Source organism: Elephantulus edwardii, unplaced genomic scaffold (assembly GCF_000299155.1).
Source record: "Elephantulus edwardii isolate Elephantulus edwardi_28Jun2011 unplaced genomic scaffold, EleEdw1.0 scaffold00010, whole genome shotgun sequence".
Taxonomy (NCBI): Eukaryota; Metazoa; Chordata; class Mammalia; order Macroscelidea; family Macroscelididae; genus Elephantulus; species Elephantulus edwardii.
This window is the reverse complement of record NW_006399760.1, coordinates 31,006,801-31,024,886: the sequence shown is the minus strand read 5'-3', so window position 1 is coordinate 31,024,886 and position 18,086 is coordinate 31,006,801. Positions and strand designations below refer to the sequence as shown.

The window sequence follows — 18,086 nt, the reverse complement described above, 5'->3', positions numbered from 1 at the left end:
GAGAGAGAGAGAGAGAGAGAGAGAGAGAGAGAGAGAGAGAGAGAGAGAGAGAGAATTAGTGCTCCATAGGAATTCTTTACAATGAATAAGAGAAAGTAATAAAACTGAGAAAAAACCAGAATCTTGCATATTTCTATGTAGTAATTATTTTGGGCAATGATATCATTGGATGATAACTTGTTGGGTAAAACGTAGTTGGATTTACACATGTACCAAAGTATCATTCTGCAAAATACTTCTTACTCACAGGGGACCTGACTGGTTGCCAATAGCTTAACCAAGTGCAAAACTAATAGTCACCAGCAATAACAAGTCTAGAATCTTGAAACTCTTGATTTGAGGTATTCAGAAGGTCACAATCATCTGTGTAGCAGTCATGCCAAAGACGCTTATTCTGTAACTAATATGAAGAAACAATGAATTCCAAGGATGGTCAATTCTATCAAATAGTCTGGACTTAAAAAAACAAACAAACAAAACCCCCCAAAAAACATACAATATATGATAAGAGATTCTGAGCAGAGTTAATATTCTAGATTAAAAGAGAATAAAGAGATTGGAAAAGAAAATGTACTTCATTAATATTAATTTATCCTAAATTTTAAAAGAACAGAAAAAGGAGAAGGAAAGCCATCAAACGTTTTGTGAGGAACTGAAGATATTTGAGTGAGGTATAGATTAAGTGGTATTTAGATATGAAAGTCATGCTTATGAAAGACAATGCCCTTATTCTTCCAAGATATCTACTGAAGTTTCAAGGGGTGTCGTCTCACAGCATCTGTAAATTCCTTTCTAAAGAAAAAGGAATGCTTTTATAGAAAAAGTATGCTTATATACCTGTCTCTGTGTATGTGTGATAAAGCATGTATTACAATTTTTTTAATTGGTTAAATAGATATGTGCTAATTGCACTACACTTAAAGTTCTTTATATGCTTGACACATTCTTAAAGGTAAAATGTGACTGAAAAAAAAACACGTTAGTAGCTTCTTACCTGTTGCATTCTGTGCTCCTGCCAGTCTGGCTCTTATTAAACCATGTCTCTCTCTGAGGCGAAGTATTCGAACTTTTGGGAACTGAGACATGTATTTATCCAAATTATCTTTTAGGTACTCTATATCAGATGGGGAGAGATAAGAAAACACTTAGATTAACTGTTGGTACTGTTAGGTGCCACTAAGTTGACCATTATAGGGACCCTAGGAACTTTAGTCCTCTTCAATGTTGAATCCTAAAATCATTTAATATACCAACTAAATGTTATTTCTTGGAGCCATTATTTTATCCTCTGATGCTATTCTCTTGAGTGAGTTTTGTCTGGGTTCAGTATTATATGCTACCTGATTTCTCAACTCCCAAATCCCTCTCTTTAGTATTATCAAGTTACACTGAGTTGTTGTTGTTGTTATGTGCCATCTAGTCTACTACAACTCACTGTGGCCGTATCAACAGTTGATCTGAACCCTGCCCTATTCTGTGCCATCCTCATCATCTCTAACACACTAGAGCCTATTGAAGAAGACTATTTGAGGGGTCTTCCCTTCCCTTCCCTTCCCTTCCCTTCCCTTCCCTTCCCCTGTTCATCCTCCATCTTCAGACACTTGAATGGAGCTCACATTATCTGAGTATTTAACAGTTTGGCCTTGAAGCAAATGTTACCCAGACTTCAAGTCTCTCACTTGCAAAAATCCTTTCCAAGAACCAGACAGGAGATTTTAGCAATGTACACAACTTATAAAATTAGAAAAGAAATTGTAACACAAATTGGTTAAAATCACCCCACTTGCCACTCCAACAGTCTCATCATAATATCTTTTTCCTCTCTTGTTGAAAGAAGGATCTAACTAAATAACTCTTTCAGAGTTTTATTCACTTATTTATGTGGCATGTAATCACTTCTGCATGTAATTAAGATATTGACAGTTATCTCAAGTAGGAATAGTTTCCAGAAATACTTCTGCCTCTTACTTTCCCATTAATTTTCTATTTGTAACTTGTATTCTTTTTCTAAAAGAGAGACCAGAAACTTGAATACGCTTGAGGGTTTACAAAAACCCAAAAGGAACTTGGTAACTGGATGCTATTTTTGATCAAACTTCCAACCACTTGAGATATTAAACTAAGCTTTCTCTGGTATCTGACTGCTCACTGAGTCCAGTATGATTGTGAAGGAACTCTGAGGCTCAGGAAATGGGTTCAACCCACTGTAGTCACAGAACAAGGGGAAGTTTTATTTTAAAATTGTCATCTCCTTTACTACTTTCTAAAATTTTCTGAGGTGAGTTGCATTTTGGACATTTTAAATTTTTGTGATTACAGGATCTGTGAAATCACTTACACCCACAACTTACTTGACAGCCCGGAGAGTAAAATTTGTCACTGCAATAAACAGAACAGAACAAAACAAAACAAAAGGAAAGAGCTTGGTGGATTCTGTCTCTGAATTGCATGGGAAGGTAATCTCACTGGTCCCATGGGCGATTTGTCTTTTCATTGATTAAACATACACTATTCATAAGGGAGAAGACATATCTTCTATTTTTTGGTTACGGTTATGCTGCTAATCCAAAATGAATGAACCTTTCTGATGTTTGAATCCACCAGGAGCTTGACAGGAGAGAGATGGGCAATCTTGTCTCATGTACAGTTTTAGAAACCCAATAGAGAGTTGATTCTGACTCCAAAGCTATGTGTATTTTGAAACTCTAACACCAGCTCTACTCACTGCTAATAGAAAAGGCATCCCATGAATTTTGAGATGCTTGCCTATTAGATTGTATTTAAAGGCCTTTATGCAGTAGTATAGGGCATCTTTAGATCTCTGGTATTTCAGAGTACCATCTCCAAAGAACTGATTAGAAACATTTCCTACATGGAAGCAAAGTCATAGCTGAAGAACAGCCTTGAGAGAACTGCCTGAACAAAGACCCTAGATGATTTCAAGAGCTGACTTTAATATCCCATATACTGTTAGACACATCTCTCCAGAGCACCACACTAAACAATGAATTGCATCTTTGTAAAATGTTTATCTTCTTTTGATGCTTCTTTGGATGAAGAGGCTGTGGCACCAGGAATATAATTTTTACTATGAACGCAACACCATTCTTCTTCTATTTTTCATTCCTTACATAATATATCTTATGATGATCTGATTCAAAGTGGCCATAGCTGGTACATTGCATCACACTAATGCCTAGTACATCAATATTCATGTGTTACATTTCATTTTTAACACTATCTAATTTCCCAACATTCAAGCTGTGAACATTCTATGTACCAATTGTTAAATACTGTTTGTTACTAATTTTCCTCATTTCAACAGACTTTTAACCTGGGCTCTACCACTACACTACTAAAACGATCCTCTTTACTTACTGGTCATAGGGTTTTCAAAAGCCTTTTATTTAAGACGTAGATGGCCCATCCTGCTTCCTAGTTTGTTTTAATCAAGGATCTCCACCAAAACTCATCTACAATGGGAGGATGGGAAGAACTTGCTCTAAATTTATCAAGCTGAGGGAACTGAAAAGCAAATTTAAGCCTCATGTTGCAATGCTGAAATATGATATGGGCAATATATTGAATGGCCCAGAAAGCATCAAAAGAAGATGGAGGGAATATACAGAATCACTGTGCCAGAAAGAATTGACTGACATTAAAAAATTTCAGGAAATACCATATGAACAGGAGCCAATGGTAATGAAAGAGGAAGTAGAAGCTACATTGAAGACATTGGCAAAGAATAAGGCCCTAGGAATCAAAGGGATACCAACTGATACCAACTGACTTGTTTCAATTAAAAGATGCAGCTTTGGACACACAAGTCTATATCAGGAAATTTGGAGGATGGCTGTCTGGCCAATGGATTGGAACAGGTCCCTATTTTTGTTCCTCTTCCCAAGAAGGGTGATCCAACTGAATGGGGAAATTATCAAATAATATCATTGATATCACGTGCAAGCACAATATTGCTCGAGATCATTAAAAAATGGCTGGAACAAACAGTACATAGATTGGGAATTGCCAGAAGTTCAAGTGGGATTTAGAAGAGCCCAGGGCACTAGGGATATCATTGCTGGTGCCTTATGGATCCTGGCTGAAAGTAACGAATAACAGAAGAATGTCTATTTGTGTTTTATTGACTATACAAAGGTGTTTGACTGTGTGGATCTTGACAACTTGTGGCTGGCATTGAAAAGAATGGTAATCCCAGAGCAATTGTTTGTGCCCATGAGGAACCTATACCTATAACACGAGGCTGTTGAGTGAACAGAGCAGGGCAGCACTGCATGGTTTGGAATTGAGAAGGGAGTATGACAGAGTTGTATTCTATCGCTATACCTGTTCAATCTATATGCTGAGCAAATGATCTGAGAAGTTAGACTCTATGAAGAGGAATATGGCATCAGGACTGGAAGGAGACTCATCAATAATATGTGTTATGCAGACAACACAACTTTACTTGCTGAAAGTGAGGAGGACTTGAAGCACTTGCTGCAGAAGATCAAGGAATACAGTCTTCAGCATGGATTGTGTCTCAATATTAAGAAAACAAAGATTCTCATGACTGGAACAATAGGTAGTGTCATGATAGAGAAGAAATTGAAACTGCCAACAACTTTATCTTGCTTGGATCCACAATTAACGCCCTTCCTACAAGCAGTTCGGAAATAGTTAGGGACCTTTCCGTTTATTAAGGAGTAGTGATGTCAGTTTGAGGACTAAGGTACATCTGATTCAGGCCATAACCTTTCCAATTACTAGTTATGCATCTGAGAACTGGACAATGAATGAGGATGACAGAAAAAGAACTGATGCTCTTGAGCTGAGGTGTTGGAACAGAGCACTAAACAGAGCTCATGGATGGCCAAGAGAACCAATAGATATGTCTTGGAGCAGGTGCAACTAGAGTGTTCTTTGGAGGCAAGAATGTTGAGGCTTCACTTCACATACTTTGGACATATTGCTAGGAGGTGCTAGTGCTATTCCTCGGAGAAGGACATGATGTTGGGAAAGGTGGAGGGTTGGGGAAGGAGAGGAAGACACTCAAGCAGGTGGATTGACCTGGTGACTGCTGCAATGGGCTCTTTTGTGTCAGGAAGTGTGAGGATGGCACAGGACAGGCCTGGGTTTATAGAGTCACTATGAGTCGTACTCAACTCAATGGAAGCTAACAACAAACAATATATTTATGTTTCAGCAAGCCAAACCTAAACATATTGCATTTGACTTGACTCTAATTCATAGCAACCCTATAGGGCAAAGCAGATCTTTCCTATAAGGTTTCCAAGACTTTGAATCATTATGGAGGCAGATAAGCTAGGTTTGAACTGCTGACCTTTGGGTTGACAGACATCTAATTTAACCTCTGTATCATCAGTGCTCCTTATATGTCATTAGACAGTAATGCAGTTTTGTTATCAAAACTGCTATTACTTCCTATGAGACTGAGATCTGATCACAAACTTTCTTAGGAAAGTTTGATTAATTGTCTTACCTTTTGTGCTGAAGTCATCCACCAGTAGAATTTCCTTGATGAGGTGTGGAGGGGAGCGGTTGAGGACACTGTGAACAGACCGCAGGAGGGTGGACCACACTTCATCCACGAAGCACATGATCACACTGGTGGTTGGGAGATTATTGTGAACTAGCTGCTCTGCACACCTACAACAGACCACAAGGGGAACACAGGAGTGTGCTAACAAGACCACAGGATGTCATAGAGCAGTATTCTGTGTATACATCTCTCAATGTGAATTTTATCATCTACTTTTTGTTATTGTTGTTGAGAGAGCTCTGGTGGCCTAGTGGGTAGGGAGTTGTACTGTCAACTCAATTCTAATTCATCAGATGCTCAGAGAGAGAAAGATGGGCAGTCTCCTCTCCAGCAATTTGCAACCTCTGAAAACCCATGGGATGGTCAGTTTTGAGTCAGTTCTGACTTGAAGACTGTAAGTGAGTGTGAGTGCGTGCTTTTATTGTTGCAGTTTAAAAGGAAACAACGAAGGGGGAAAAGAGAGCAGAAGAAGAATAACCAGAAATAGTGGCTGCTGTATCAAAGCTAGGCGTCAGAACCTCTTGTGGAGGCACCATGCTGAAAAAGACTATGATCTTTTCAAGTGACTGAACTTCATTTGAATGGCACCTTCTACAGGAAGCCAAATTTCATACTAAATATTTGTAATAAACCAAATGCTACTTCAGGTTATGAGAGAGGCTGATACAAGCTGGAATTCACGCCGAAGCACTTAGGCAATCCTTAAATGTTAACAGGGATAGACACTAAGGCAATCCTTAAGTATTTACAGGATTCTTGCATTGTGTTTGCTAACGCCTTCCTGCTGAGTCAAGCAGAAGGTTTTCAGTAGAAAAAGCTTAGTTTCATTTGCATTGAATTCTCTTCGTGATTTGCTCCCAGGCAATTTTCAGTAGAGACTCAGGGAAGCTAAGGTTGGTACTTCAGTTCTTCTTCTCCTGCTTCACCTCTGCTTTCTCCTACATTATCGCTGTCTCATTATTAATACTTATAAAAATACTTTACCCTTTGTCTGCAACAACCTCCAATATCCCATAGATTTTTATCTATTGATACCCACTCATCTCTCTAGGTCTGTTTACTTATTCATGAAATGAAGTAATGTTTCTATTTTATAGACTTTGGTGATGCTAAGTGACAATACATATAAAATATTTAACCTAGCATCCGAATCTACTAAATTATAGCTATTTTTATTATTAGTATATACACCAAGAGATTATTCTGGTTTATTTAATGTTACAAAATACTTCATGATCACCTTTCTGACTGGCCATCTGCCAAGTGCCAAAAGATATATTCTTTTTTGAAGATATGTATTCTTTTTCACACTCTGCATGTGAATATATTTATGACATACTTCAGCTTCCCCATCTGTCTGGAGGTCCTTGGCTAAGATGTTCTCTGCTTCAGAGGATCCAAAGTTGAAGATATCTTACTGGCATAGAGACGAGAATAAGACTATACAGTAAGTTATCATTCAAATGCATCACTACCCATGTTAGGTTTCCTCCATGCCCCCTTAGTTAATACTCACTGCTGGTATCTCCTGCCTGTGCTATCTTTCCAGAACAGTGCCAGGTGAAACCTTACAAATGAAATTTCATAGCATTCTTCACAGTTAAAATTAATAATGTAACAATTAAAGATGGTGGTAGTGATCAACATAATTAAATGTTAATAGGCCCTCTGCTCTGCTCACTTTAATTTTCAAACCACTAACATCATATTTTCCTTTGCCTAGATGAATAATCAAAGTAATAGGGAAACTAGTCCATGATTATACTCTTAATAAGTGGCAGATTTAAGACTTGAACCCTGGCCCAATGTGGTTCCAGAGGTAGCCATTCAGGAATGATTTATTCTACAATAATAATATTGATTGGCAGTAGATGTAGCATTTTTGGAAACTGGTCCCTCTGAGAACATATTTAAACTCTGGTTCTTCTGTGAGAAAGAAGAGTGAAAATAATAATAAAACCACCTTTACTAGCATTTAACAATTTGCAAAATACTGTGCGATAACTAACTAACTAACTAACTAACTAACTAACTAATAAAGTATTTATAACAACTGCTTCCAGTGTGTTTTATTATTCTCTTCAAATGGAGCAAAATTTAGTCAACCCAAAGTGTCACCTTATAACAAGCCTATAGAACAGAGTAGAACTCTCCCATAGAGCTTCCAAAGCTACAAATCTATGTGAAAGCAGACTGTCTCACCTTTCTCCTACAGAGCAGCTGGAGTATTAGAACCACCCACCTTTAAATTAGCAGCTGAGCCCTTCCTCACTGCAATACCAGGGCACTTTTTAAGCTCTAGGTTGAGCAGTTAAATGTTAAATGACTAATCTAAGTCAATTATTCATCTAGAAAGGATACATATGGGAATGTGAAGAAATACAGCGCTTAGTCCACTGTCCTAGGGATCTCTGGTGCCCTAGTGGCAAGAAGCTGTGCTGCAATCCCAAAAGGACACAGTCTGAATCCACCAGCTGCTCTGTGGATTCTTCTCGCTGAGAAGAATGGGCAAAATTCTTCCATGCGATTATCTGCCAGTAGCTCCATGGCAGAAAGATGGACAGTCCTCTCCTTTGCAATTTACAGCCTCTGAAAACTCACTGGAGAGTCATCCACGGGTTCGTTCTAACTCAAAGGCATGTAACACCACTGTCATCACCACCAAAAAGATATAATAAATGAAAGTAAAATACTTTTTTATAAATGAAAATAAAATTGCCATTTCTTTGAATTGATGGATAGATACTCACCATTTCCCTATACAGTTTGTTATTCACTGTAGTTAAAGTTTCTTTGAGATTTTGGAACTTACAAATTAAAGCCACTGAAAATGTTAATTGATAATATTAAATAATAAATTATAATGCTGAAAATCAATTACAAAAAAGAAAAACAGTCAAAAAGAGGAAATAAGAAAACCTGATACATTTTCTCACCCACTCACTCACTCACGCACTGCCACTGAAATGGAACTGGTGCATAGATGAGCCTTTAATGGGATTCCAAGGCTGTAAATTGAATGTGAGGAGGATGTTCATCTTTGTCTCTCAGAGTTGCTAGTGGGTTCAGACTGCCGGAGAGGCATCCCCTTTGAGTTAGTAGTGCAACTCCTTACAAGCTGCACAATTGTCAGCGATTTTACTAATTGAAAGACAAACACTTGATGAACTTTCAAAATCTAAAATTTCCTTTTGCTGCTGTTGTCATAATTGTTGTTATGTGCCGTCTAGTCAGCTGCAACTCATAGGAAGGGACCCTGTGTACATCAGCACTACACCTTGCTTTATCCTAAGCCAACTTTATTGGCTCTGACACACCTGTCTCCTCATTACCCCAGTCCCTGAGCCTGTCCATCTCATTGAGGGTCTTCCTCTCCTGTGCGATCCCTCCACCTTCCCAAGCATGATGTCTCTCTACGTCAATAATCTTCCTTTAAGAAGAAAAAAACAAGACAAAAAACCCTCAAAAAACCAAAACTCTACTGTGAGATTAATTTTCAGCATTTTGTGATGGTAATGGATCTCTGGTGGCCTAGTGGGTGAGGAACTGTGCTGGCATTTGAAAGGCTGCCAACATACCTGCTGTTCTGAGGGAGAAGGATGAGCAATATCCTCCCATACAATTCACAACCTCTGAATATCCACTGGTGGGTCAGTGAAGAGTTGGTTTTGACTGCAAGGTAGTGAGTTAAATTCTTAATGATAAATTTCAAAGATTAGACGTAGACACTAACATTTTCTTAGGTGGAAGGAAGAATGTTAGAGTGAAAAATAAAAAATGAGAGAGAGAGAGAGAGAGAGAGAGAGAGAGAGAGAGAGAGACAAAAGGTAGATGAGGAATGGAAATTCATTCCTCTAGTAGACTATTTTACATCAACATAGTGGAAAATTGAAAAACAATCAGTGATTGGTAAGGATTGTTAATGGAGCAAGGACTCTCTTCTTAATCAACCTTACAGAAATATTTGATTCTATTGACTCTATGTTGTTAGTTGCCATCAAATTGTCTTCTCTGCCTGCCAACAAGTCGAGACTTCTCCCTAGAATTCCACCCTGGATTGAGGTTTCTATTGGATGAATATATTAGAATATTGCCCAACACTGAGCCGTCTTTGTGATTATTGCAGATATAATGTCAATCCACTATACTGAAAGTTTTCTACTCTTTGAAAATGTAATGCTCTTGTCTTTCTTGATGATGTGGCCAAAGCAAGCAAGCCAAAGTCGTACCATCTTTGTTTCTAAGAAGGAGTTTGGTTGTGTTTCTTCTAAGACTGATCTGCTTATTCTTTTGGAAGTCCACATTATATTTAATATTCCTTGCTAACACCATAATTTGAATGTATTACTTCTATCATTCCACTTTTTTTAGTTTTTTAAATGTTTTTAGTTTTTTTTTACTATCATTCCTTTTTATTGTCCATGTTTACCATGCATGTAAAATGATAAAAAAGGACATGGCTTGGAACATGCATCTTGGGCCAGGTGCAAATAACTAAATGACCAATATGTGGTTGTTACTGTCATGTGTCATTGAATTGGCTATGACTCATGTCTATGAATAACTCTAAAATTTTCTCCATGTCAGACACATCTGACCTCATTGCCACATTCACTGTGTCAATCCATCTTATCCAATATCATCTGCTCTTGCATTGACCTTCTAAACATAACGTCCTTCTCCAAGGACAAGTCCTTCCTGACAATATGTCCCAAATATGTGAGACAGAGTTTCAAAATCCTTGCTTCCAAAGAGCAATACTGTTTCACCCTCTTCAGCACAGATCTGTTTATCTTCTTATGTTTACTACACTCTTGTCCAGGAAGCTCTGGTGGCCTACTGGCAAGAAGCTGTGCTGCAATCCTGAAGGCAAGCAGTTCGAGGCCACCAGTCTGCTCTGGAGAAGAATGATGGGCAATTTCCTCCTGTACAATTAACTGCCTCTGAAAACCCACTGGAGGGGCAGCTGTGGGTTGGCTTTGACTCGATGCCACACAACAACAACAACAACAACATACTTTTCTCCAGCACCACACCTCAAAGACATCTATTCTTCTGTCTTCTTTAGTCATTATCCAGCTCATAGACACATAGTAAGTGATTGAGAAGAATAGTATAGCTTGTTGTTGTTGTTATGTGCCATCGAGTCGTTTGCGACTCATAGTGACCCTATGTACCAGAGCCCTAAATGCTGTTCTATCCTGTGCCAACCTCGCCATCTCAAACACAATCATTCCCACCACTTCACTCAAAGAATCAACCCATCTCATCGAGAGTCTTCCTCTCCTGTGCCGCCCTTCCACTCTCCGAAACATGATGTCCCTCTCCAAGGACCAGTCCCTCCTTGCAACATGCTCAAAATATTATTTTGTTTGTTTTTATGTTTATTTTTTGACACTAGTTTTGGACCAGTCAAATGCAAAAGCCTCATGAGTGCTGTGTACATTGAAAAGCTTGTCCCAGAGCGATGAAACCACTCCTCTACATCCCATCTTAAACAGAGTTACTAGATTTTGTTGTTGTTACATGTGACACTTCATTCTCTTACATTTCATCTCACTCACTGGTTTTCTATCCTTTAATTTCCTTCCAACTCTTTCCTCCTCTTATTTCTGAATAGAAGAACTCGGAAAAAGAACTGAACACTTTTCTGAAGTTGGACATCCCAACAGTCCAAGGGATGAGCATGAAATTCATCCACCCCACAAGTGTCTGGCAATCTGAATGTAGTAAGAGATATAGTAGATGACTGAATAATTAATTACAGTTTATGAATGTCAGAGCAAATATGGTAGAGAGAAAAGATGTAGATTTTAAGGGTATCAAAATAATTTCTATCTTGGAAGCAGTGCAGTTGAAAGTATGTCTTAGAAGCAGTGACAGTCAGACTCTATCTCACATACTTTGGTCACGTTTCATTTAAAAAGACATCATATTTGGAAAGATAGAAGGTTAAATGAAGGGGAACAAGACCCTTAACCAGAGGGATGTACATAGTCGCTGCAATGGACCTGAGGATGGCAGAGACTGTGGGCATGGCTCAGGGTGGGGCAGAGTTTTATTCTGCTGCTGTGATGTGGAGCTGACTTCACACAACCTAATAGTCTAGAATGGCCAAATATTCAATCACTGATTCTCAGTCAGGAAAAATGAAATCATGTCATGTGGAAGGAAAGTTTTCTTGACACTAGTTATTTCTTTGCAAATAATCTAGAAATGCACATATCACACCCAAGTATCATTGTCTCTACGCCAATTGACAGCATCATGATAGATGGAGAAGAGATTGAGATTGCCAACAATTTCAACCTGCTTGGTTGTGGCTCCAAGAGTCAGGAAATGAAAAGGTGAATTGCACTGGTAAAATCTGTTACCAGGGACGTCTTTAGAGTAATGAAGAGCAACAATGTCAGTCTAAAGTCTAAAGTGCACCGGATCCAAGCCATGATCTTCACAATTACTTGCTATGTATCAGAGAGCTGGACAATGACTAAGGATAATAGAAGAAAATCGATGTCTTTGAGTTGTAGAGTATTTAACATACCATGGAATACCAAAGAACAAATAGGTCTGTCTTGGAGAGGGTGAAACCAAGTGCTCTTTGGAGGCCAGGATTTTGAAGCACTCTGTCTCACATACTTTGGGTATGTTGCCAGGAGGGACCAGTCCTTGGAGAGGCAAATCATGCTTGGAAAGGTAAAGGGACAGCACAGGAGAGAAAGACCCCAGATGAGATGTACTGACATGATAACTGGAGTAATGGGAGTAGGTGTGTCAGAGAGAATGAGACTGACTCAGGATAGGACAGAGTTCAGAGCTATTGTACAGAGATGTTATGAGTCACAGGCAACTTGATGGCACATAACAACAGCACAACTCTGTAAACTGATAATTATTTTTAGCCGTTTTTAGAGAGAAATGTTAATAAGCATTGTAATCCTAGGCAAATCTGAAAATGGAGGTAGGAAAAACTGGCAGGTCACAGAGATTTGAGAGATTTGGAGAAAGTGCCTCCAGCCCCCAAAGCATCTATGGGACCCTGCATTCCCTCAAAATGTAATGGTGCCTTAACTTCACCATTAGAAATGCTTATGTGTCTATTAGGTGGGATTCTCCTAACGGGCCCCAATGCCAATTATTAACAAATAGAAATATGTTTAAGGTACAATCTTGAAAGACTGCATTGTACATTTTGACATTAATTAAACTGGTTATAGGGAACTCTAGCAAAACTGAGGAAGACCTGAGACATTTGCTGCTGAAGTCAAGGACAACTGTCTTCAGGATGAGACTCAACATCAAGAAAACAGATTCTCCCCACTGGCCCAATTGGCAGCAAGAGGAGACTGAGATTGTTAACAGTTTCAGCCTGCTCAGTTGCACAATCAACACTCTTGGTACCAGGAATCAGAAAACTAAAAAATGAATTTTATTGGGAAAATCTTCTTTCAGGGACCTCTCCAGAGTACTGAAAAGCATTGATGTCAGTCTAGAGACTAAGGTGTGCCTGATCCAAGCTATGGTCTTTGCAATTACCTGATACACATTAGAGAGCTGGACAATGAATAAAGATAACAGCAGAAGGATAGATGCCTTTGAGCTGTGGTGCTGGAGAAGGTATTGAACATTCAATGGACCACCAAAAGAACAAACAGGTTTGTTCTAGAGAGCAAATCAAGTTGTTCCTTGGAGGTAAGGATTTTGAAGCTCCATCTGAAATACTTTGGGCATGTTGCCAGAAGGGACCAGTTCTTGGGGAAAGACATCGTACTTAGAAGTGTGAAGGGATAGTGAGGGTGAGGAAGACCCTGGATGAGATGGATTGACTCAGTAGCTTGGGTAATGGAGCTAAGTGTGTTGGAGACAGTGAAACTGGCTCCTGAACCAGATAGGATAGAGTAGAGCATGGTTCCTATGAGTCACAGGAGACTTGATCACTCATAACAACAACAGTGGCATAGTCTATATAGAGCTCTACTGCTAACTTTAAGGTGATATCTCTTTGGTGGTTTGAATCTACCAGTATCTTTGAGGGAATAAGATGGGCAATCTTCTCCTGTGCTATTACGATCTGTTGAAAACTTTCTGGAGGGTCCACTGTGAGCTGATTCCAACTTGACAGCAATAAGATGTTGCTTTTGTTTTTTGCTGTGCGCTTTTTTAAAAAAAATTACCAGTTATATGACTTTGTAAAAGTGTTAGTTATGAAGGATAGGGAGGAGAGGCACAGAAGGAGATATGGGAGGTCTCATGCACAGGCTTTAGAATGCCCTTTGGTTTGAGTGGCTGAGATGTTAGTAGTCCCTCTAATGTTTATATAGGTGCTTGGTTTCCCAAATCACAAAATGGTTAAATATGTCAGCAGCTGCCTAGAAAAACCAGCATGCTTGACTTGTTCACAAGAATTGTGGGTCAGTCAAAAAGGTTTAGTGTCTTCAAGTCCTTGCATTGTTCTCGTATTTTCAGTCATCATGTTTCCACTGATTGTAAAATCTATTTCCAGTTACCCTGCTCTCCCATTAAAAGGAAATTTGGGGGTTTTTATTTGGCAATTGGAAATGTTACTTTCTGCTCTATTGAGGTTGAGGGGAGGCCGTAGCCAAAATAGGTGAAAAGACCCCAAACAACACACATACACACACCCCAAACAAACAACAACAACAACAAAACCCAAAAAAACTGGGAAGAAACCCAAAATAGCTTTGCTGTTAATTTGGAACCCTCCAGTGGTTTGCAGAGGCTATAAATTGCATGGGAGGAGACTGGTCATCTTTCTTCCTGCAGAGTCACTATGGGTTCTAACAGCTGAGAGATTGCTGCCTTTGCTTCAGCAGTGCAATTCCACAAACACTAGGCCACCAGAGCTCCCTTAACCAAAGTCCAACTTTAATGTAAGCACTTCTTTGTGATGTTTTTTTATTTTGAAAGATCATGTATTTATTCTACAAACCTATTTATTAGGGAGCTCAGGTGGCCTAAGTGGCAAGAAGCTGTGCTACAATCCCCAAGGCACACAGTTCAAATCCACGAGGTGCTTTGCAGAAGAAGGATGGGAAATCTCCTGCTGTGTATTAACTGCCTCTGAAAACCTGCTGGGGGATCAGTTATGGGTCTGTTCTGACTAGATAGTACACAATAACAACAAATCTATTCATATACAAAAATTAACTCAATCTTATTTTTTTGTTTAAGGTAAGTGTAGGCTTACCAAATGCAGGTATCTCAAACAGGTGAGGACGCTCATTTTTCCGATTCCAGTGTGATCCAGCACAGCTGAAAAATGGCTATCTGTGGTGGAATATAGATGCGATCTAAACAGAAGGCTGTAGTCTGGGTCTTCTGTAGCAAGTGTTTCATACCCTCTTTACTTTTTTAGCAAGTAAAATTGTGTCATCTGCATAAGACAAGGTGTTGATGTGTCTTCCTCCAATCCTGATGCCCCAGTCTTCTTTATAGAGTCTGGCTTTATGAATTATTTGCTGAGCATACACAGTAAATAAATTTGGAGAAAGGATACAATCCTGACACACACTCTTCCTCATTTTAAACCAAGTGGTGGTATTCCCTTGATCTGTTTGGATAACAGCTTTTTAGCCTAAATATAGATTCTGTATGAGCATAATTAAGTGTTCTGGGATTCTCATTTTTCTCAATGTTAGCCATAGTTTGTTATGATCCACACAGTCAAATGCTTTTGCAGAGTTAATATAACACAAGTAGACACTCTTCTGGTATTCTCTGCTTCCAGGCAGCATCTATCCGACATCAACAATGATAACTTTGGAGAGGTAGCCTCTTCTAACATCACTTTGAACTTCCATTTCATTGACAGTTCCTTGTCAATGTACTGTTCTAGCCAATTTTGAAAGGTCTTCAACAATATTTTGCCTACCTGAGATATTAATGATATTGTTCAATAATGTCCACATTCTGTTGGATCATCTTTCTTGGGAATGGGGAAAATTATGGATCTCTTCCAGTCACTGGCCAGGTAGTTGTCCATCAAATTTCCTGGCATGAACACAGCTCCATCAAGTTGAAACACATCAATTAATTGTCCATCAATCCCTGCAGTATTATTTTTGCCAGTGTCTTCAGGGCATCTCAAACTTCATTTTTCTTCACCAGAGGCTTTTGTCCACATGATACTTCTTGAAGTTTTTCAGTGTCAACTAATTCTGTTTTGGTATAGTGATTCCTTGTATCCTTTGCATCTCAACATTAGGATAGTCAACATTAGGACAGAGAAAGAACTGAAGTGGTTAGTAATTTAAGCTTGCTTAGATTAAAAAAAAAATCTATACCCTTGCTATCAAGAGTCAGGAAATCAGGAAGTATATTGCGTTAGGCAAGTCTATTGTCAGGGACTTCTCTAAAATGCTGAAGAGCAAGGATGTCAGTTTGAAGACCAGGGTGTGCCTGATTCAGGGTATGGTCTTCTTGATCACCTGCTATGCATCAGAGAGCTGGACAATGGATAAGGATGACATAAAAAGAATTGATGCCTTTAGTTGTGGTGTTGGAGAAGAGTACTGAACACCTCATGGACTACCCAAAGAACAACCAGATATGTCCTGGAAAAAGTACAACCAGAGTGCTCCTTAGAGGAACAAATGACAAAGCTTCATCTTTCTTACTTTGGACAGGTAGCTAGGTGAGGCTATTTTTTGGAAAGATAGAGAGTCAATGAAAGTGAGGAAGACCTCCAATGAGACAGATTGACTCAGTGACCTCAGCAATGTGTTCTATGTGTCTGAGATTATAAGGATGGTGAAGGATAGGCAGGGTTCAGGTCAGCTGTTCATAGAGTCTCTATGAGACATACTCAACTCAATGACACTTAACAGCAACAACAATATGGTGAAACAAAAAGATTCTGAACTTGAGAGTGCGCTTGAGAAAGATCATTAAAAATTACCTTTTTAATCCTTTTTGCACATATTGTCTTGCCATGGGCAAGTCAATAAACCTTTCCCAGAGCCTCAATTTCTTACTTTTCAAATGACGATTACAATGCTTTCAGGGCAGCATGTGTATGAAGATTTGATGCATGAAAGCTCCATGGTGAAAAACACATGTGAAGACCTATTCTTATCCACAATGCTAATATCCACATTGTGACTGGGCACACTGCCCTTTTCTAAGGCAGTTCTTTGATCTGAATCTTATCCAGTGCTTGTCATTTATCGACTCTGAAAATAATGTGTTTCGCCCTCTTGGCTTCTGTGTGCTGAATGCTCAGCCAAGTACCCTGATTTGAATGTAGTCTATCAAATAAAGAAGGTTTCAAATCAGAAGATTCAGGAAATGATAACATTCTTTCATTTCTATGAATTTTTCATTTTCTTCCACGACAGTTAAAATGTACTATGTGGGTCAAGTCTCAGTCTTTGCCGGTTTGAACAGAAGGTCGAGGAGAATATTTTCTCAACTTGTATTTGCAATTCAACGAGTGCCTGATGTAAGCCTTCAGGGGCCTTTAGTCCCAGAGCTCCTGTATCTTCAGGAGGATCTTGGAGAGACTGAAGCATCTAGCAAAGAGCCTGCCTTGAGTTATATTCTTTTTCTTTAAGACTTTATAAAATTATTGGGGCTTTCTTTTCTCTTTCCAATAAGACAGTTTAGTTATATAAAATTTTTGCTCTTTATGCTTTGTCCTGCCTAGAATATATTATCTCTGGCATTCAGTCAGGATCACTTGGCTACTGATTTAGGATATTTCAAACACATTTACCACCTCTCTGCCAAAGACTTAAGTCAACTGGAACTGTGGTTTTTGAGGTAACTGTACATCTATCAAAGCTACTGGACTCAAGCTTAGAAATATAAACCACCAGCATCAACTTTCACACACCAACAATAGGCTATTTTGAGTAGGCAGCTGTCAGGGTGAGATTGGGATAGAGGGATAGGAGCAGAAGGTGGTCTGATATACTAGAATCAATACTGGCTGGAAATTAGGACATTTTGGGGACAGTGTGTGTCCTTCTGTCCTTTCTGCTGTGTGTGACCTTGGGCAAGTCACTTCCCTTCTCTGGCCTTCTATGTAACATTAATTATGATAGTTTTTGAGACCCAATCTAGCATTAGATTCTGTGATTCTCTGCAATTTTCAGCCACATACAATTTTAAGTGCTTCTGCTGGGTCATGTTGGTGTTAGGTGCTGGATTATAAATTGATTTTTACACTGATTAACACTCTACATGACAGTATAAAGCTATCTTATATGGGTTAATTTTGGCTGTAATCTTTATAAAAGCACCATGTAAACAGTATTTCTTCCTTTGAACCATAAGGGTGATTTACCCACCAAACTTTCCTGCCAATCTTTTAGTTAGGAGTTGAATTCTTGACCACTACATCACCAGAGCTCCTTTTATGAGTCATAAGGCCCCTTAAAAAAAAAGGCAACTTAAAATGTCATTTCTATAGCTTAGAATTTTTCAACATTTTCCTACTGGCTTTTAGAAGAACCTTAACAAGGACCTGAGTGATCTTGTCTCATCTTACTTTCATAGCCATATA

At 38.9% G+C, this 18,086-nt stretch overlaps 1 protein-coding gene across 1 annotated transcript in view; it reads right to left on the bottom strand.

Moving 5' to 3' along the window:
* Positions 1–18,086, bottom strand: part of GALNT5 (UDP-N-acetyl-alpha-D-galactosamine:polypeptide N-acetylgalactosaminyltransferase 5 (GalNAc-T5)) — an 85,622-nt gene that overhangs the window by 41,730 nt on the left and 25,806 nt on the right. Inside the window, exons 2-3 of the mRNA XM_006880787.1 lie at positions 5,501–5,667; positions 995–1,114 (exon numbers count right to left, since the gene is read on the bottom strand). Coding sequence (XP_006880849.1) covers positions 995–1,114; positions 5,501–5,667 — 287 coding nt within the window. The remainder of the gene's footprint in view (positions 1–994; positions 1,115–5,500; positions 5,668–18,086) is intronic.